The 21706-nt window shown below is 38.7% G+C and overlaps 1 protein-coding gene across 4 annotated transcripts in view; it reads left to right on the top strand.

Moving 5' to 3' along the window:
* N4BP2 (NEDD4 binding protein 2) overlaps positions 1 to 21706 on the top strand; it is a 462788-nt gene that overhangs the window by 420258 nt on the left and 20824 nt on the right. For all 4 annotated transcript variants that reach the window (XM_053704039.1, XM_053704038.1, XM_053704041.1 and 1 more), the window contains exon 15: positions 4725 to 4893. In XM_053704039.1, coding sequence (XP_053560014.1) covers positions 4725 to 4893 — 169 coding nt within the window. The remainder of the gene's footprint in view (positions 1 to 4724; positions 4894 to 21706) is intronic.

Here is a 21706-nt window from a genome sequence, read left to right as displayed (position 1 = left end):
TCATGGACTCTTGCTAATATGAAAGAAATTAATTTATCAGGTAAGTTCTTACATAAATTATGTTTTCTTTTTTTCCTCTGTGAATTTTTTTTAAGGAGTGTTTATACCAGTTCTTTTGCAGGAACAGAGATTGGGTTTCTATTCAATTCTATTCTTTGTCCCAAAGAAGAAAGGTTTATTCAGTCCAATCTTGGATCTGAAGACTTTATATTGTTTTGTAAGAGTCTGAACTTTCAAGTTGGCATCTATAAGGACTATTATGCCTTTTGTTCAGCAAGGTCATTTCATTTCACTCAATTTTACAGAACGTTTATCCTCATATTTTATTTCATTAAGTCCATTTTTGGTTCTGAGATTCTCTTTTTTTTTTTTAGATAAGCTTTACCAATTTTGTCACTTTTCCATTTGGTTTAGCAACAGCTTTATGGATCTTTTCGAAAGATTCGGAGTGCCCTTCTTTCTGTAATAAGACAGTAGTGTATTGTGGTGATTCTTTATTTGGATGGTATCTTGGTATTAGCTTAATCTTTTCTTTTATAAGAATCCCTCATGAATCAACTAGTTTTGTTTCTTCAAGACATGGTTAGAGGATTTATTTTACCTAAGAGTTTCGTGATTCCTCAGACAAGGGTTGTTTCTTTTTGGGTTTCTAGATGGATTCTGTGTCCATGACTTTGTCTTTATCGGACAAAAGTCAATTTTATTGGTGTTAGCCTGTCTAACTTACAATCTAGAACATTCATTTTAGTGGCTATGTGCATGGAAGTTTTAAGTCTCATAACTCCAGCTTCGGACGTGGTTCCCTTTGCTCGTTTTTTCATCTGAGACCTCTTTTGCTTTGCCTTCTGATTCAATGGTGTAGGGATTGTTTTCAGATATCTCAGTTGATATGCTTAAATCCCAACATTTAACTCTATCTGATTTGGTGATTAGACTATCAAAGTTTTATTCAGGGGGCCTCCTTTTCTTCGTCCTTCCTGGACTGTATTCTTAATGGATGCAAGTCTTACAGGTTGGGGAGCTGTCTGAGGGTCTCTGACAGCACAAGGGGTTTGGAAACTTCAAGAAGCGAGATTTCCAATTGATATTTTAGAACTCTCTGCTATTTTCAGAGATCTTTCAGGCGTGGGCTCTTTTGGGAGAGATCTTCATTTTTTTGCTTTTAGACATACAATATCACAACTGTGGCATACGTCAATCATCGAATAGGAACTCGCAGTCCCTTAGCAATTAAGAAGTATCTTGAATTCGTTCTTAGATGGAATTCATCTCCTGTCTAATGTTTACGACTTATATCTCAGGTTTAGACATGGATGGATGGATTCTCAGCCGTCAGTCTTTACATCCGGGAGAGTGGTATCTCTATACAGATGTGTTTTTTTATTTTCCCAGGTACCTTTTCAGGTCCAGGGATCCTCAGGCGGAAATGTTGGATGTATTAGCAGTGTCTTGGTTTTGCAACCTTACTACATACTTTCGCCTCTGTTTTTTTTCTTCCAAGGGTGATTTCCAAGATCATATTGGAATAGTCTCATGTGTTTCTAATAGCATCAGCATGGCCTCACAGGTTTGGTATGTGGATTTTGTCCGGATGTCCAGTTGCCATCCTTGGCCGCTTTTTCTTTGGCCAGTCCTCTTGTTTCAGGGGCCATTTTTCCAGAGGGATCTCAAATTACTAATTTGAAAGTATCGAAATTGATTAGTGTTTAGTCATAGAAGTTTCTCTGACTCAGTTTCTATCACTATGTTGCAGGCTTATAAGTCTGTCTCACAGAACATGTATTATCAGGTTTTGAAAACTTATATTTTATGGTGTTCTCGTAAATTCTCTTGGCATTCTTTTAGAATTCCTAGGTTTTTTAGTTTCTTCAGAATGGTTTGGATAAGTTTGTCTGCAACTTTTTTGAAGGGACAAAAATCTGATCTTTCTGCTTTATTTCCTAGAAAGATTGTTTAAACTTCCTTCTATTCACTGTTTTGTTCAGGCTTTTTGGTTTGTATCAAGCCTGTTCATTTATTATTTCTCCTTTTTGGAGTCTTAATTTGGTTCAAGGATTTTGCAGGCTCTTTCTTTTGAGCCTATATTTGCTTTAAAGATTATCTACTTTCTTGGAAAGTATTTTTTCTTTTGGTTATCTCTTCTGTGTTGTCTCATCTGATTTTTTTTTTTTCCATCTAGATAAGTTGTTTTGTGGACTTCTTTTTTCCTAAGGTTGTACATTTGAACAACATTAGTAGAGAAATTGTTGTTCCTTGTTTTCTAATCCTAAAGAATTCTTTGAGAGTTCTTTACATCCTTTGGATGTGGTAAGAGCTTTGTAATTCTTTATCGAGGTTATTAGAATTTTTGAAGACTTCTAGTCTATTTGTTGTTTTTCTGGTTTCAGAAAAGGTCAGAAAGCCTCTGCCATTTCTTTGGCATCCTCGTTAAAGCTTTTGTTTTTCAAGGCTTATTTGGAGTCTGGGTAGGTTCCGCCTCAGAGATTTACAGCTCATTCTGCTAAATTCAGTTGCCATTTCTTGCGCTTTTTCAGAGTTAAGCTTAAGATGATCAAATTTGTAAAGCAGTATTTTGTTCTTTTTTGCATACTTTTTGTTTTTACCATTTTAATGTATTTTGCTTCTTCTGAAGCAGTCTTTGGTAAAAAAAAAAGTTATTCAGGCAGCTGCTTCAGTTTGATTCTACTGCTTTTGTATTTGTATCCCATACCTCACTAGCTCATGGACTCTTGCCAATTACATGAAAGAAAACATAATTTAGGTAAGAAGTTACCTGATAAATTAATTTCTTTCATATTTGCAAGAGTCCATGAGGCCCACCCTTTTTATGGTAGTTATGTTCTTTTTGTATAAAAGCACAATTATTTTTCCGGTTCCTCTCTTTATATGCTTTTTTACTCCTTTTGTTATCACCTCACTACTTGGCTATTCGTTAAACTGAGTTGTGGGTGTGGTGGGAGGTGTATTTATAGGCATTCTGAGGTTTGGGAAACTTTGCCCCCTCCTGGTAGGAATGTATATCCCATACGTCACTAGCTCATGGACTCTTGCCAATATGAAAGAAATTAATTTTTCAGGTAAGTTCTTACATAAATTATGTTTTTTAGGACTATTTCAATTGTACCGAGGGACCTTTTGTTCCTCATGGTACTTACCTTACTTTGGCCATCCCAACTGTGGTACCCCTCTCTCCTAGAAATAGCCTACAAATCCCCTTACTGCTTCCCCTATCTTTTAAGAGACCCCAAAGGAAATTTTCACAAATTAAAGGGACAGTCAACAGCAGAATTGTTGTTGTTTTTAAAAGATAGATAATCCCTTAATTACCCATTCCCCAGTTTTGCACAACCAACACTGTTATAATAATACACATTTTACCTCTGTAATTACCTTGTATCTAAGCCTCTCCAGACTGCCGCTTTATTTCAGTTTGTTTGACAGACTTGCATTTTAGCCAATCAGTGCTCTCTCCTCTGTAAATTCATGTTCATGAGCTCAATGTTATCTATATGAAACACATGAACTAACGCCCTCTAGTGGCAAAAAACTGTAAAATGCCTTTAGATTAGAGGCGACCTTCAAGGTCTAAGAAATTAGCATATAAACCTCCTAGGTTTAGCTTTCAACTAAGAATACCAAGACAACAAAGCAAAATTGGTGCTAAAAGTAAATTGAAAAGTTGTTTAAAATTACACGCCCTATCTGAATCATGAAATATTTTTCTGGACTTGACTGCCCCTTTAATACTAACCAATTTCTTTGTCTTGTTGCCTGGACGATTTCAGGAATGTTTCTTGACACAATTTAATTAATAACTCCCCTGTTGGCAGGCATTCTTTAGTGTGTAGAGTTCTTAAAATCATAATACTTAAACGTCTGCCTGTTGCTAAACATAATTTTTTCTGGAATGTGTGTGTGTTTTATATATATATATATATATATATATATATATATATATATATATATATATATATATATATATTTATTTTTTTTTATTTATTTTTTTAAATCATGGCCCCCTAATACTTTGCTTACTCTCCTGATAGAATTGCTTTCTTTTTTTATACAGAGATTTATATTTTCCCTTGTCTTTCTCTCTTACCCTCCCCCTTTGAAAAAGTCTTGTTTGTTATTAACCAACAATAAGAAACTCCAAGCAATTGGTTTAGTTCCATCTCTTCAAAAATAGCTAGATCCCTCTCACCCCAGATGGAGAAACTGGTAACTATTGGTAAACCTTTTGCCCATTGTTCTTCATCTCCTGGTTCATCTTGGCTTGCATCCCATTTTTCCTCTTTATCCGGAATTGGCTCCTTTTTATTATTATTTTTTTTTTTACTCTTAGCATCAAACAAGAAAGAGGAGCTTGGAAAAAGCATTGGTTCTGCATTTACTAGTTTTGCTTTGTTATAGTTTACAACTTTACAAGACATTTAATGACTTGTGTCCGCAAGCTGCTTTGAGTAGTAAAAGAAAGATGAAGCAAATTTTTAAAGTCTTTTAAGTTGGAGTCTTTCTTCCATTCTCTCGAGATAGTTCATATCTTATTTGCACATTAAACTAAGGCCCTAGAGGAAGGAATGTTTATGTAAAAGTTTCTACTTACTCCAAGTAGGCATGGAGTTGATTGAATATGTAGAAATTGCATCAATGGGATAGGTAACGTGAAAATTATGTAACAAGTACATTTCAAACCTTTTTTTAAAATTCTTTGTTGCAAATAGGGTTATCTTTATGGGCAAAAGATGAAGGAGGAAAACCACAGAGCTGCTCTTAAAATCTTCCAGAGAGCGAATGAGTTTCTGCTTCCAGAGAACATATTAGATTTACATGGGCTACATGTTGATGAGGCTATGAAACACTTTCGAAAAGTGCTACAGGACAAGAGGGAAGGTAGGAACTAGCCATTTATTTAAGTTTTTTTTTTATTAACTTAAACACACTTGGTTTGGTATGGCAGAAATAAAGCCAAAAATGTAAAATAGTAGATGAGGTTGAAAGAAGAAAGAAGTCCGTCTAGTTCAAACTATACAGACCCTACATAAACTTAAATTAATATAATTAACATTACAAGGTATTGGCATTCACAAACCCCCTTATGCAACAATTTCCACAATTTGAGAGCTCTTACAATGAAAAAACATTTGTTGCTTGGGATATAGGGCTCCATGTACTAAGCAACAAATGCTGCCATGGAGCCCTTGAAGTCAGCTGTCCACTGCTTCTTACCATCTCTGCCACCTTTAAGTTGGCAGATCGAAATCTCCCTGAACAAGTTATGTCGGGATGATTGACAGGCTCCTTCTCTCACACGACCATGGAGTATGTAATGATGCATCTGTCAACTTCACATCGAAAGTGCAGCAGACACTGTACTTCTGCTGCCCTTTCAATGTGAATCTGAGCAGACAAGCTGAGAACATTGGCTGCACAGACTTTGTACATGGAGCCCTAAATTTGCTTTCCTCTACCCTTAAATTTTTACCTCTTCTCACAATCGATTGCCTTGGAATTAACAAAGTTTCCGCCAGCTCGGTATATGGGCGTTGAATATATTTATATAAATTAATCATATTGCATCTGAAGTGCCTTTTTCCTTGAGAAAACAGACTCAGTTTGGCTAACCTCTCCTCATAGTCTAAATCCTCCATTCCCCTTATTAGTTTTGTGGCTTTTCCCTGAACGGTTTCTAAATCTGCAAAAAAAATTTTTTTTTTATTAAACTTTTCCGTAGAACTGCACTCCATACTCAAGGTGAGGTCTTAACAGGGATTTATATAGTAGCAGAATTATGCTTTTCTCCCTTGCATCAATGCCACTTTTAGAGCAAGATTTATCAAGCATAAGGAGAGTTCTTCCAGTAATTCTCCTATGGGTTTTTCTTAACTTGCCTTTAGAGAAGCGTATCTGTGCTCTCAAATTTAATCAAAAAAATGTTAGAGTTGTTTGCGTTTCTCCATGGTCGAGTTTAGGAGATGTAAAGTTAAATTGATCCAATCAGATTAGTATCTGCTCCTTATTTATCAATGAAAATAAGCAACTATTCTCCATGTATATGAACCAATAGCAATATTTATACAGCCCCACTAGAAGCATTGTTAATGCCCCTCTTCAAAAAACAGTCATGGAAGAAAATAGATCTGTTTTCAATATTTTGTGATTCTATGTTTGTTCTTTTATTTTTACATTTATTTATTTTTGTTCCGTTTTTGGCGCACCAACAAGAACGGAACACAATAGGATAATTTTACAGTTGAACCTACCCAATTTTAGGCACATTTTTGAATGATAAATAAGGCCATTTATTAGTGCGCATTTTTAGGCGCATACATAGAATAGCAATGATAAATCTTTCCCTTAATACATGCTAAAATATTGTAAGGCTTAGAAGCTAAGGCATCACACACTCTTGTCTTGTTATCCATAAATAAACTCAAAACCCTTTCCTCCTCATTTTTTTGCTAAGTTTAATCCCTTTTAAATAATAGGTTGCTGTCAGGGTTTTCTCCCTGTTGTGTTTGCCATGTGCTGCTGGCAGCCATTTTACTCACCTCTCTTCCTGACTATGGTGCATTGTGGGGGATTATCTCATGCAGCGGCGGCTTCTCCTTGTAGATGCGAGGACTGGTTTTAGGGAATTGGTTTCAGGCGATCGCAATGCGCGCCATTTTCACTAAACGGTTCGTTTTTTGGGGTTTTCCCCACATAGGAGGCTTATACTCTACAGCCAGGGAAATGAATAAAATGACCGGCATTGTGGTTTGTTACGCGCCTTTACCTCAGAATGGCGTGCCACGAGTAAATATGCACTTCATATTGTGAGTTTCTCTTCTTTTTTTTTTTTTTTTCTTTTTTTTAATATGATTCTGATAGCACTGAGTATGTCTGAAGCCCGAGTTTAACTTTAGCTTGCTTCTGCGACTTTCATATATAGCCTTCAGTCAGACTCTAACTTATAATATTATGGTACATAGTATAATTTTATACTTCCCATATTATTATGTTATAAAATCATAGTTGCATGGTTTTCTTTTCTCTTATCTGGAGATTCCATGGTGTGTGTTGCCATCTAGTGGCGATTAATTTAAATACTCATTGCAATATGTTAGAAATTCCATTTGTGTTGTTAGGGGTGTAATACAGTCACTTTGCACTCCTAATTTTTCTGTGTTTACCGTGGCATATCTTCTAACATACATAATTACTAAATATGGGTACCATATTTTAATTCCTCTCATGGGGAGGAGATTGACAGGTCTGTCTGTTGCAGCATATATCTGTATTTGGTAAAATACATTTTATGGGTGCCATAATTCCACTCTTTCAAGCTATGACTATTACTACATATTTTTGTAACAAGAAACATTCTTATTTTCCTAGAATCTACTCATATATATACACGGGTGGAAGAAACCTGGTAGGTTACTTAAGGAGAATGTTTCTTCTCCTGGATCAGTGACAACCTGTGGCTGTAATGCAAAGGTTGCTGGAGCAGCTTCTTACTGAGGCGACTTCTTGTCTGATCTGATTTGGAGCAGACTAGAATAGTGGAGAGCCAGAATAGGATCAAGGCACTCAAGTCTTGGTCTGCTGACCTAACATCCAAGTTTAGGTCAGCTCTGATAGCTTGGTGGTTTGTTCCATAGCCTTTAACCTCAGAGGCCCAGGTTTCATTCCTGTTGGGATATTAAATTTAACCTTTAATATTTCTGTCTCTGCCCTTTAAGTGCAAGACTTTATTTGGTTCTGGTCTGGCTGAGATCATTTCCAGAATTACTGGTGGAGGGGATCTTTCCTACCTCAAGACAAGAAGGCTAGACCTAAGGTTTTCCAAAATTCTGATTTTCGTTCCTTTCACATCTTCAAGGGGCAAGAGTCTTCCTCCTCTTCTTCCAAGCTGGAGCAATCCAGGACTTCCTGGAAGTACAGTCATTCTTGAAATAAGGGGAAACAATCCAGAAGACTTCCTCTGAGTCTAAATCAGCATGAAGGAGCCGCCCCCGATCCAATCCTGGATCAAGTAGGGGAGGGGCTTTCTTTCTTTTCATAGGCTTGGATCCTAGTTGTCCAAGATCCTTGGGCTGTGAAGGTAGAGTCCCAGGGATATAGGATAGGGTTCAAGTTTTGTTCCCCCAGAGGCATATTTAAGAGGAGGGAATTTTCCTTTCAAGATTATCTGCAAACCAGGTGAAGAGAGAGAGGCCTTCTTAAATTGCGTAAGGGACCTATCTTTTCTGGGAGTGATTGTTCCTGTAGTGGAACAGGATCAAGGATTCTATTCAAACCTTTTTATGGTTCCCAAAAAGGAGGGAATTTTCCGACCAAGTCTGGACCTCAAGTGTCTCACCAAATTTTTCAAGAAAACTATAAGTTTCATTCTACCCTTGGTTCTGTAGGGTCTGTTTATGACTTCCATTAGCCTGAAGGACGCAATCTTCACGTTCCCATTCACAGGGAAAATCTTCAAATTCTGTGGTTTGCCTTTCTAAACAAACACTTCCATTTTGTTGCCCTAACCCTTCTGCCTTGCCACCGCTCTTTCGATCTTCACTAAGGACCTAGCAGCCCTTTTAGCAGAGGTCAGATCTTAGGGGATAGTGGGGGCGCCATACCTGGACGATATCTTGGTTCAGGTGCCATCTTTTCATTTAGCAAGGTCCCACAAAGAATCTCTTTTGTTTATTCTTTGTTCCCATGGGTGGAAAGTCACCTGAAAAGGGTTTCCTGGTACCACACACCAGGGTGTGCTTTTTGGGGAATGATCATAGATTCTCTGTCCATGATGATTTTCCTGAAGGAATCAGAAAATCCAAAATTATGTTGTCTTGTCTTTTACTTCAGTCCTCTATTTGCTTATCAGTGGCTCAGTGTATGAAAGTAGTTGGTCTAATGGTTGCTTCTATGGACATTATTTCTTTTGTTAGTTTCCATCTGCGACCTCTCTGCCATCCACATCCCAGGGGTGGACAACTGAGAAGCGGATTTCTTGGCATAGAGACTTTTTTTCTTCTTCCCAGAGGGTGGGTTCTACACCCGGAAGTATTCACAATGATATCCTTCAGTTGGGGGGGTTCCTGAATTGGAAAGAGACAATATAAGCAGCGCTAGAAACAAGTATCTTTAGCCAAACTAAAAAGTCTGCCCCTCAAAACAGACAGTGGATTAGTGTATATGTTTAGAATTTATTGCTGGCACTCCAAAAATGGAGCAGGAAAGAATATGGGGATGAAATAATTGTACATGGATTTTTGAATATGTAATCAGCTGTTTATGATATGTATATAATTCAAGAATATATATTGTGCTAATACATTGTGCTAATACAAATATACAATTACAATAATGGGATAATAAACATATTTTTATTTACAATATGTAAAAACCAAAATACGTTAGTTTCTTTTGCCTATTAAAAAAAAATTAAAACAATATTGACCCATACAAAATGTTAAATAATTATGAAGCGCTTCAAATATTACATATAATATAATACATATATATAGAGTTACAGGATCACCGATGTTCACGCTCGCCTGTGAATCCAGAGCAGCACAATGGAGAGTGGGCGGGGACACACCCCCTTGTTGCAGTAAGCGGATAGGCTGCTACTCAGGGCGGACCTGCTGAATACTCCCCAAACAGCAATAGCATAGAGATATATACACAGAAGGATAGCGCTCAATCCACGAAAGTCCCAAATGAAAGTAATGGGATGTTGTAGCGAACAGAAGTAGAACTCCAGGCAGGACTTAAATGAAAAAAGTCAAGTTTATTCGTTAAAAAGGACAATCATCAACGAGTCATCCAAGCAAAGAGAGCCAGCAATGAATATGGCAATCAGGTAGTTGAGCTGATCCCCATGCAGACACGTTTGGGACTTCCATTTGGGACTTTCTTGGATTGAGCGCTATCCTTCTGTGTGTGTGTGTGTATATATATATATATGGGACATCTCCCTATGTGAATACCTCAAAGCTATGCTGACAGTTTAAGAAAACCACCTTGTGACTGGAGGCAGATGCACAGTGGAGATGGATCTGATGGCGTCTCGTCTAAACGCCAAGCTTTCAGGGTACGGGTCAAGATCAAGAGATCCTCAAGCAGTTCTGATCGACGCTCTGACAGTCCCTTGGGAATTCGATCTAGCATACCTGTTTTCCTCCGTTTGCTCTCCTTCCTTGAGTAATAGCTTGCATCAATCTGGATTGGACGTCGGTGGTTATAATAGCTCCGGCCTAGCCTCGCAAAATCTGGTTCGCGGATCTGGTGAAGATGTAATTTCTTCCCCCTAGGAGGTTGCCTCTGAGCAGGGACCCTCTACTTCAGGATCCCTTCCTCCACCCAAATCTAGATTCTCTGAAGCTGACTGCTTGAAAATTCAACGCCTAGTATTGGCTACTCGTGGTTTTTCTGAAGAAGGTCATTAATACCGTGCTTCAGGCTCGTAAACCTGTTTAGTAAGATTTACTATAAGGTATGGCGTAAATACCTTTATTGGTGTGAATCGAAAGATTTTCTCTTGGAGTCGGGCGCGGATTCTTTGTATTTTATCTTTTCTTCAAGATGGCCTGGAGAAAGGGTTTGTCAGTCAGTACTCTGAAGGGTCAGATTTCTGCATTGTCTACTCTTTTGCACAAATGTCTGACAGATCTGACAGATGTTCAGTCTTTTGTTCAGGCCTTGGTCAGAATCAGGCCTGTGTTTAAACCTGTTGCTCCCCGTTGGAGCCTTAATCTTGTTCTAAAGGCTTTGCAGCAGGCTCAGTTTGAGCAATTAATTTGGTTGATATTAAGTTGTTATCTTGGAAGGTTCTGTTTTCTTCTTGCTATTTCTTCTGCTCGCAGAGCTTCCGAGCTTTAAACTCTGCAGTGTGATTCTCCTTGCCTTATTTTTCATGCGGATAAGGCAGTCCTTCGTACTAAGCTGGGATTTCTTCCTAAAGTAGTATCGGATCGCAATATCAATCAGGAAATTATTGTTCCTCCATTTTGTCCTAATCCTTCATCTCAGAAGGAACGCCTGTTGCATAACCTAGATGTTGTGCACGCTCTAAAATTTTTCCTTCAAGCAACTACTGATTTTCAGCAATCATCTGCCCTGTTAGTTATTTTCTCTGGGGAAACATAAAGTCAGAAGGCCACTTCTACTACTTTTTCTTTCTGGTTGAGAAGTGTTGTCCGGTTAGCTTATGAGACAGCTGGACAATAGCCTCCTGAGAGAATTATGGCTCATTCCACTAGGGCTGTTTCTTCTTCTTGGTCTTTCAAAAATGAAGCTTCTGTGGAACAAATTTGCAAGGCGGTTACATGGCCCTCATTGCATACTTTTCCAAATTCTACAAATGTGATCATTTTGCCTCTGTTGAGGCTTCCTTTGGGAGAAAAGTTCTTCAAGCGGTGGTGCCTTCTGTTTAGATTTACTTGTCTTGTTCTCCCTCCCTTTCATTCCTGTGTCCTCTAGCTTGGGTATTGGTTCCCTCTAGTAATTTGAATGAAATCGTGGACTCTTCATGCCATAGGAAAGAAAGTAAAATTTATGCTTACCTGATAAATTTATTTATTTCCGGGCATGGAGAGTCCACGACCCGCCCTTATTTAAATTTAAGACGGCATTTTTTTTGTACCAACCTCCGGCACCTCTATACCTTTCTGTTCTTCTCTTTTCCATTTTCCTTCGGCCGAATGATTGGGGATTATGGGTAAGGGAAGTGACACTTAACAGCTTTGCTGGTGTGCTCTTTGCCTCCTCCTGCTGTCCAGGAGTTGAATATCCCTCTAGTAATTGGAATGAAATCGTGGACTCTCCATGCCCAAAAAGAGCCTTTTTATCAGATAAGCATAAATGTTGTTGTTAAAGCGTAGGCCAATATGTTTCAAATACATTTAGAAACTGAAAACTTCAGCTTCATATAAATCTTTGTTTGTGTCAAGATAATTTTATGTTTATTGTACTCTGCTGTATCTTCTACATAGACCAGCCAGGGCACATTTTTGTTTTTTCCATTCCTACCTCTTCTATATTCTCAGTAAACCAAGACATTCATGATCTTATATGATGTAATCAGTCAGTAGAATCACAAGATGTATTAGGTACACTGGTTGGTTGCTTTATACTTGCTATTTTTTTAGACTGACAGATGTTAATCTGTCCTCTTGTTCTTTCTGGTGGCATTTGTGACTTTAAAGGTTTCCAATTTCAAAATCCGATTTGTGGTTCTCATTGCACAATTGCGGTCCATGGAGAAATTCCAAGTTTGAAAGTATGTGTTTGAGAGACACTCAAGGCCACATACACATGAAAAATAGCGTAAACAATCTCTCGAAAATGACACTAGTGCATAAATACAGAAACTCGAATATTATGTTATTTTCTGTGGGTATGGGAGTTTGATAACTTTCAGTTTATATATTAGTGAACTTTGATCTTGTATTAAACCCAAACATATGGTTAGCAGTTTGATAAATGGGGGCCTGTATATTTGAACCATACAAAGAACAACACAGATATTGCCTAATGCTCACACCTGCCATTGATTGTTCTCTTTATCTCTCTTCTATTGACTTTCTTCCTTTTCTTTCTCTTGGTCCTTCTCTTTTCTTTCATGTAATTGGCAAGAGTCCATGAGCTAGTGACATATGAAATATACAATCCTACCAGGAGGGGCAAAGTTTCCCAAACCTCAAAATGCCTATAAATACACCACACCCACAATACAGTTTTGCAAACTTTGCCTCCTATGGAGGTGGTGAAGTAAGTTTGTGCTAAGATTTCTACGTTGATATGCGCTTCTCAGCATTGTTGAAGCCCGATTCCTCTCAGCGTACAGCGAATGTCAGAGGGACGTGAAGGGAGTATCACCTATTGAATACAATGATTTCTCTATTTTCATCTCCTACCTCCCTTTTCAGATCGACGATATACTCTCAATTTACCATTACCTCTACTAATAACTGTTTTAGTACTGGTTTGGCTATCTGCTATATGTGGATGGGTGTCTTTTGGCAAGTATGTTTTTTATTTCTTAAGACACCTCAGCTATGGTTTGGCACATTATGCATTTATATAAAGTTCTAAATATATGTATTGTACTTATATTTGCGATGAGTCAGGTTCATGTATTTCCTTCAGCAGACTGTCAGTTTCATATTTGGGGAATTTAAACATTTTAAGAAATGTATTTCTTACCTGGGGTTTAGTCTTTTTTTCAATTGACTACTTTCTTGCTATTGCGGGTATTAGGCCGCGGGTGCGTCAAATGCTAAACTTTATTGCGTCATTTTTGGCGCGAACATTTTTTTGTCGGGGAAAAAGACGTTTATGACGCAACTTCGTCATTTCCGGCGTCATACATGACGCCGAGACCTTTTCACACGGCGGCGTCATTAGTGACGCGAGTGTGTCATTTCCGGTTATTTTTGGTGCCAGAAAAGTTTACGTTACGTTGTGTGTCATACTTGGCGCCAATTTTTTTTGCATTAATACCCCATTGATGTTTGCCTCTTGCTTTTTTCTCTATCAGAGGCCTATGCTTTTGCATTTTTTCCCATTCCTGAAACTGTCATATAAGGAAATAGACAATTTTGCTTTATATGTTGTTTCTTCTCTTACATTGAGCAAGATGTCCCAATCTGATCCTGCCTCAGAAGTTTCTGCTGGAACATTGCTGCCTGACATTGATTCTACCAAAGCTAAGTGCATTTGTTGTAAAAGTGTAGAAATTATTCCACCAAATGTCATTTGTAATAGTTGTCATGATAAACTTTTACATGCAGATAGTGTTTCCATCAGTAATAGTACATTGCCAGTTGCAGTTCCTTCAACTTCTAATGTACATGATATACCTGTAAATTTTAAAGAATTTGTATCTGATTCTATTCTGAAGGCTTTGTCTGCATTTCCACCTTCTAATAAACGTAAAAGGTCTTTTAAAACTTCTCATTTAGCTGATGAAATTTCAAATGACCAGCAACATAATAATTTATCCTCTTCTGATGAGGATCTATCTGATTCAGAGGATCCTTCCTCAGACATTGACACTGACAAATCTACTTATTTATTTAAAATAGAGTATATTTATTAAAAGAAGTGTTAATTACTTTGGATATTGAGGTAACCAGTCCTATTGACGTTCAGTCTAATAAACGTTTAAATGCTGTTTTTAAATCTCCTGTGGTTTCCCCTGGGTTTTTTCCTATTCCTGAGGCTATTTCTGATATGATTTCTAGCTACTTCTTTTATTCCTTCTTCAAGGTTTAAAAAATTGTATCCTTTACCAGCAAAATCTATAGAGTTGTGGGAAAAAATCTTGCTAAACGTACCACTATTCCTATGGAAGATAGTACTTCCTTTAAGGATCCTTTAGATAGGAAACTTGAATCTTATCTAAGGAAGGCCTATTTATATTCAGGTCATCTTCTCAGACCTGCTATTTCTTTGGCTGATATTGTGGCTGCCTCAACCTTTTGGTTGGAGAATTTAGCGCAACATGATTTGGATCCTGACATATCTAGCATTACTCGCTTACTGCAACATGCTAATAATTTTATTTGTGATGCCATTTTTGATATTATCAAAATTTATGTTAGATCCATGTCTTTAGCTGTATTAGCTAGAAGAACTTTGTGGCTTAAATCTTGGAATGCTGATATGACATCTAAATCTAGATTACTATCTCTTTCTTTCCAAGGTAATAATTTATTTGGTTCTCAGTTGGATTCTATTATTTCAACTATCACTGGAGGAAAAGGAGTTTTTCTGCTTCAGGATAAAAAAACCTAAGGGTAAATCTAAGGCTTCTAACCGTTTTAGTTTCTTTCGTCAAAATAAGGAACAAAAACTCAATCCTCCTCCCAAGGAATCTGCTTCCAGTTGGAAGCCTTCCTCTAATTGGAATAAATCCAAGCCATTTAGGAAACCAAAGTCTGCCCCTAAGTCCGCATGAAGGTGCGGCCCTCATTCCAGCTCAGCTGGTAGGGGGCAGATTAAGGTTTTTCAAGGATTTTTGGATAAAATCTGTCCAAAATCATTGGATTCAGAGCATTGTCTCTCAGGGGTATCGAATAGGATTCAACGTAAGACCTCCTGTGAGATGATTTTTTTCTCTCACGCATCCCTGTAAATCCAGTAAAAGCTCAGGCTTTTCTGAAGTGTGTTTCGGATCTGGAGTCTTCAGGGGTAATCATGCCAGTTCCTCCTCAGGAACAAGGTTTGGGGTTTTATTCAAACCTATTCATTGTACCAAAGAAAGAAAATTTATTCAGACCAGTTCTGGATCTAAAAATTTTGAATCGTTATGTAAGAGTACCAACTTTCAAGATGACATTATATGTCCACAATAGACTTGCAGGATGCATACCTTCATATTCCGATTCATCCAGAACACTATCAGTTTCTGAGATTCTCTTTTCTAGACAAGCATTACCAATTTGTTGCTCTTCCATTTGGCCTAGCAACAGCTCCAAGAATCTTTTCAAAGGTTCTGGGTGCCCTACTATCTGTAATCAGAGAACAGGGTATTGCGGTGTTTCCTTATTTGGACGATATCTTGGTACTAGCTCAGTCTTTACATACTGCAGAATCTGACACGAATCAACTAGTGTTGTTTCTTCGGAAACATGGTTGGAGGATCAATTTTCCAAAAAGTTTGATTCCTCAGACAAGGGTCACCTTTTTAGGCTTCCAGATAGATTGTGTCCATGACTCTGTCTGTAACAGACAAGAGACGTTTAAAATTGGTCGCAGCATGCCGGCACCTTCAGTCTCAGTCATTCTCTTCAGTGGCTATGTGCATGGAAGTTTTAGGTCTCATGACTGCAGCATCGGACGCGATCCCCTTTGCTCGTTTTGACATGAGACCTCTACAGCTTTGCATGCTGAATCAATGGTGCAGGGATTATACAAAGATATCACAATTAATATCCTTGAATCCCAATGTACGACAATCTCTGACATGGTGGATAGATCACCATCATTTGGTTCAAAGGGCTTCCTTTGTTCGGCCAACCTTGACTGTGATCTCAACAGATGTGAGTCTTTCAGGTTGGGGAGCTGTTTGGGGATCTCTGACAGCACAAGGGGTTTGGAAATCTCAAGAGGCGAGATTACCAATAAATATTTTAGAACTCTGTGCAATTCTCAGGGCTCTTCAGTTCTGGCCTCTACTAAAGAGAGAACCGTTCATTTGTTTTCAGACAGACAATATCACAACTGTGGCTTATGTCAATCATCAGGATGGGACTCACAGTCCCCAAGCTATGAAAGAAGTATCTCGGATACTTGCTTGGGCGGAATCCAGCTCCTGTCTAATCTCTGCGGTGCATATCCCAGGTGTAGACAATTGGGAGGCAGATTATCTCAGCCGCCAGACTTTTTACATCCAGGGGAGTGATCTCTCCATCCAGATGTGTTTTCTCAGATTGTTCAGATGTGGGGTCTTCCAGAGATAGATCTCATGGCCTCTCATCTAAACAAGAAACTTCCCAGATACCTGTCCAGGTCCAGGGATGTTCAGGCGGAAGCAGTGGATGCACTGACACTTCCTTGGTGTTATCATCCTGCTTACATCTTCCCGCCTCTAGTTCTCCTTCCAAGAGTGATCTCCAAAATCATCATGGAACAGTCTTTTGTGTTGCTGGTGGCTCCAGCATGGCCACACAGGTTTTGGTATGTGGATCTGGTTCGGATGTCTAGTTGCCCACCTTGGCCACTTCCGTTACGGCTGGACCTACTATCTCAAGGTCCGTTTTTCCATCAGGAACTCAAATCATTCAATTTGAAGGTATAGGAATTGAACGCTTAGTTCTAAGTCATAGAGGTTTCTCTGACTCAGTGATTAATACTATGTTACAAGCTCGTAAATCTGTCTCTAGAAAGATTTATTATCGAGTTTGGAAGACTTACATTTCATGGTGTTCTTCTCATAAATTCTCCTGGCATTCTTTTAGAATTCCTAGAATTTTACAGTTCCTTCAGGATGGTTTGGATAAGGGTTTGTCTGCAAGTTCTTTGAAAGGTCAAATCTCTGCTCTTTCTGTTTTATTTCACAGAAAGATTGCTATACTTACTGATATTCACTGTTTAGTACAAGCTTTAGTTCGTATTAAGCCTGTTATTAAATCAATTTCTCCTCCTTGGAGTCTTAATTTGGTTCTGAAGGCTTTACAGGCTCCTCCATTTGAGCCTATGCATTCTTTGGACATTAAACTACTTTCTTGGAAAGTGTTGTTCCTTTTGGCTATCTCTTCTGCTAGAAGAGTTTCTGAGCTATCTGCTCTTTCTTGTGAGTCTCCTTTTCTGATTTTTCATCAGGATAAGGCAGTTTTTCGGACTTCTTTTAAATTTTTACCTAAGGTTGTGAATTCTAACAACATTAGTAGAAAAATTGTTGTCCCTTCCTTATGCCCTAATCCTAAGAATTCTTTGGAAAGATCCTTACATTCTTTGGATGTGGTAAGAGCTTTGAAATATTATGTGGAAGCTACTAAAGATTTCAGGAAGAGTTACAGTCTATTTGTTTTATTTTCTGGTCCTAGGAAAGGTCAGAAGGCTTCTGCTATTTCCTTGGCTTCTTGGTTGAAACTTTTGATTCATCAAGCTTATTTGGAGTCGGGTCAGGCCCCGCCTCAGAGAATTACAGCTCATTCTACTAGATCGGTCTCCACTTTGTGGGCTTTTAAGAATGAAGCTTCAATTGATCAGATTTGCAGAGCGGCAACTTGGTCCTCTTTGCATACATTTATTAAATTCTACCGTTTTGATGCATTTGCTTCTTGAGAAGCAGTTTTTGGTAGAAATGTTCTTCAGACAGCTGTTTCAGTATGATTCTTCTGCTTTTTGATTTAAGTTTTTTTCTTTCAAAAATGGAAATAAACTTATTTTTTTGGGTTGTGGATTAATTTTTTCAGCGAAATATGGCTGTTTTTATTTTTATTCCCTCCCTCTCTAGTGACTCTTGAGTGGAAGATCCACATCTTGGGTATTGATATCCCATATGTCACTAGCTCATGGACTCTTGCCAATTACATGAAAGAAAACATAATTTATATAAGAACTTACCTGATAAATTCATTTCTTTCATATTAGCAAGAGTCTATGAGGCCCACCCTTTTTATGGTGGGTATGATTTTTTGTATAAAGCACAATTATTTCCAAATTTCCTTTGTTGATGCTTTCTACTCCTTTCTTTATCATCCCACTGCTTGGCTATTCGTTAAACTGAATTGTGGGTGTGGTGAGGGGTGTATTTATAGGCATTTTGAGGTTTGGGAAACTTTGCCCCTCCTGGTAGGATTGTATATCCCATATGTCACTAGCTCATGGACTCTTGCCAATATGAAAGAAATGAATTTATCAGGTAAGTTCTTACATAAATTATGTTTTTCTCTCTGACTTTCCTTTCTATTTTGCACTCCCTCTCTCTTTCTCTCTCTCTCTTTCTCTTCTCTCTCTCTCTCTTTTGGCCTTCCTGATTTACATATCGCTCATATTCACAATTTGTACACCTATTCTTTTGGCAGCATTAATCTAATTTTTTTTTTTCCATAGATCCTGCCATTCTCTTTTTTTTCCCTCAAGCTTGCTGTCTTCAGTATTTTTTCTTTTTGTCCCACACAGCCCATTTCTCTCTGATACCCTCTGTACAAATATTAGTTACATTGCCAATTATACCATGTAGGGGCAGGTAAAAAAATAGCAACTACAAACATAGAAGGAAGTTTGTTACTAAACATCTCCCTTTTAGCCTCCAAAGCCATACAAAGCTATCGGACACTGCAATAACAAAAATGCTCCGTTTATCTGGTTTCACTGAAAACATATTTCTCCAAAATTGGTGTGTCCGGTCCACGGCTTCATCCTTACTTGTGGGATATTCTCTTCCCCTACAGGAAATGGCAAAGAGAGCAACCAGCAAGAGCTGTCCATATAGCCCCCCCTCTGGCTCCGCCCCCCAGTCATTCTCTTTGCCGCTCTGAACAAGTAGCATCTCCACGGGGATGGTAAAGAGTATGTGGTGTTAGTTGTAGTTTTTTATTCTTCTATCAAGAGTTTGTTATTTTAAAATAGTGCCGGTTTGTACTTTTTACTCTACAACAGAAAATGAAGAAGATTTCTGTTAGAGGAATATGATTTTAGCAGTAGTAACTAAAATCTATTGCTGTTCCCACGCAGGGCTGTTGAAACCAGAGAACTTCAGTTGGGGGGAACAGTTTGCAGGCTTATCTGCTGCAGGTATGATCAGTCATATTTCTAACAAGACATGTAAATGCTAGAAGACTGTCAGTTTTCCCTTAGGGGGTAAGTAAGCCATTTTCTTAGACTCATAACAGATTAAGGCTTATTAATGGGCTGTATACTGGTTGACACTATTGTGGGCTAAATCGATTGATTTATTTCATATTTAGATGGCTTTTAGAGTGTTTTGTGTACTTAAAAGCACTTTTGGGAACGTTTTTATTTGCCTGGCATTTAGTTAGACTACTATTTCAGTCAGAAAGGCCCCTTCACTCTGGTATGCAGAGGAAGGAGGCCCTGTTTTCGCGCCTCAATTGCGCAGTTTACTTCCATGGCAGTGCATGCAGCTTCATGTGAGGGGTCCTGTGGCTACAAAAACGGACTCAGGAAGGTTTATTTCAGTGCTGAATAACTCTCAGGGAAGGTAAAGAGCCGCAGCGAGGCTGTGGCAGTGATTATAGTGTACTAAAATTGTTGAATTGAACAAATAGCTCCGGTTTGCTCATTTTAAGGGTTAAAGTCTTGAAACTTGGTGTGCAATACTTTCAAGGCATTAGGACTCTGGGGTAAAATTTTTGTAAAAATCGGACATTGCCTTCATTGTTTTTCAAAATATCAGAAATAAAGTGTGCCTGTTTATTATTTAAAGGGACAGTAACGCTTTTCTTTAAAAACGCTTTTATTGCATTATTAGCCTGCCAAATTCTGTCTAACATGTCTATACCTTCAGATGGCTTATGTTCTGTGTGTATGAAAGCCAAGGTGGTTCCCCCTATTAATGTATGCGCAAATTGTGTCATAGCGTCCAAACAAAGTATGGACAGTACTGTCACATTGAATAAGATTGCCCAAGATGATTCTTCTAATGAAGGTAGTGGGGATAGTTCTTCATCCTCTCCTTCTGTGTCAACACCAGTTTTGCCCGCGCAGGCGATACCTAGTACATCTGGCGCGCCAATGCTGGTTACTATGCAGCAATTAACAGCAGTAATGGATAATTCTATAGCAAATCTGTTATCCAAACTGCCATCCTACCCTAGAAAGCGTGATAGCTCAGTTTTAAATACAGATGATGAGCAGGTTGGCGCTGAGGACAATTTATCAGTTATACCCTCACATCAATCTGAATTGGCAGTGAGGGAGGGTCTGTCTGAGGGGGAAATTTCTGAGTCAGGAAAAGTTTCTCAGCAGGCAGACACTGATGTCGTAACATTTAAATTTAAGTTAGAACATCTCCGCGCCCTGCTTAAGGAGGTCCTAACTACTCTTGATGACTGTGATTCTTTGGTAATTCCAGAGAAATTGTGCAAGATGGACAAATTCTTAGAGGTCCCAGTGCACGCTGATGCTTTTCCGATACCCAAGCGGGTGGCGGACATAGTGACTAAGGAGTGGGAAAAGCCAGGTATACCTTTTGTTCCACCTCCTATATTCAAGAAGTTGTTCCCCATTGTTGACCCCAGAAGGGACGCATGGCAAACGGTTCCTAAGGTTGAGGGGGCAGTGTCAACATTAGCTAAGCGCACAACTATTCCTATTGAGGACAGTTGCGCTTTTAAAGATCCTATGGATAAAAAATTGGAAGGATTGCTAAAAAAGATATTTGTTCAACAAGGTTTCCTTCTTCAACCAATCTCGTACATTATTCCTGTCACCATGGCAGCGTATTTTTGGTTCGAGGAACTAGAAAATTCGCTCCAAAAAGAGACTCCATATGATGAAGTCATGGACAGAATTCACGCACTAAAGTTGGCTAAGTTCGCGGCGAAAAATTCAGGTTTTGCAATAGTGGCGCGCAGAGCGCTTTGGCTAAAATCCTGGTCGGCGGATGTGTCGTCCAAGAATAAATTGCTTAATATTCCCTTCAAGGGTAAGACCCTTTTTGGGCCGGAATTGAAAGAGATTATTTCAGCCATTACTGGTTGAAAGGGACATGCCCTCCCACAGGATAGGCCTTTCAAGGCTAAGAACAAATCTAATTTTCGTTCCTTTCGCAATTTCAGGAACGGACTGAATCCTAACTCTGCGGCCTCCAGACAAGAAGGCAACTCTTCCCAGCCTAAACCAGCATGGAAACAATTGCAAGGCTGGAACAAGGGTAAACAGGCCAAAAAGCCTGCTGCTGCTACCAAGACAGCATGAAGGGGTAGCCCCTGATCCGGGACCGGATCTAGTAGGGGGCAGACTTTCTCTCTTCGCTCAGGCTTGGGCAAGAGACGTTCCGGATCCCTGGGCACTAGAAATAGTCTCTCAGGGGTATCTTCTAGAGTTCAAGGAACTTCCTCCAAGGGGAAGGTTCCACATGTCTCGCTTATCTTCAGACCAGATAAAGAGACAGGCATTCTTACATTGCGTAGGAGACCTATTAAAAATGGGAGTGATAAACCCAGTTCCAACAGTGGAACAAGGTTTGGGTTTTTACTCAAACCTGTTTGTAGTTCCCAAAAAAGAGGGAACTTTCAGGCCAATTCTGGAT

This window comes from Bombina bombina, chromosome 2 (genome assembly GCF_027579735.1).
Source record: "Bombina bombina isolate aBomBom1 chromosome 2, aBomBom1.pri, whole genome shotgun sequence".
NCBI classification, from domain to species: Eukaryota; Metazoa; Chordata; class Amphibia; order Anura; family Bombinatoridae; genus Bombina; species Bombina bombina.
This window is presented reverse-complemented; position numbering and strand designations above follow the sequence as displayed.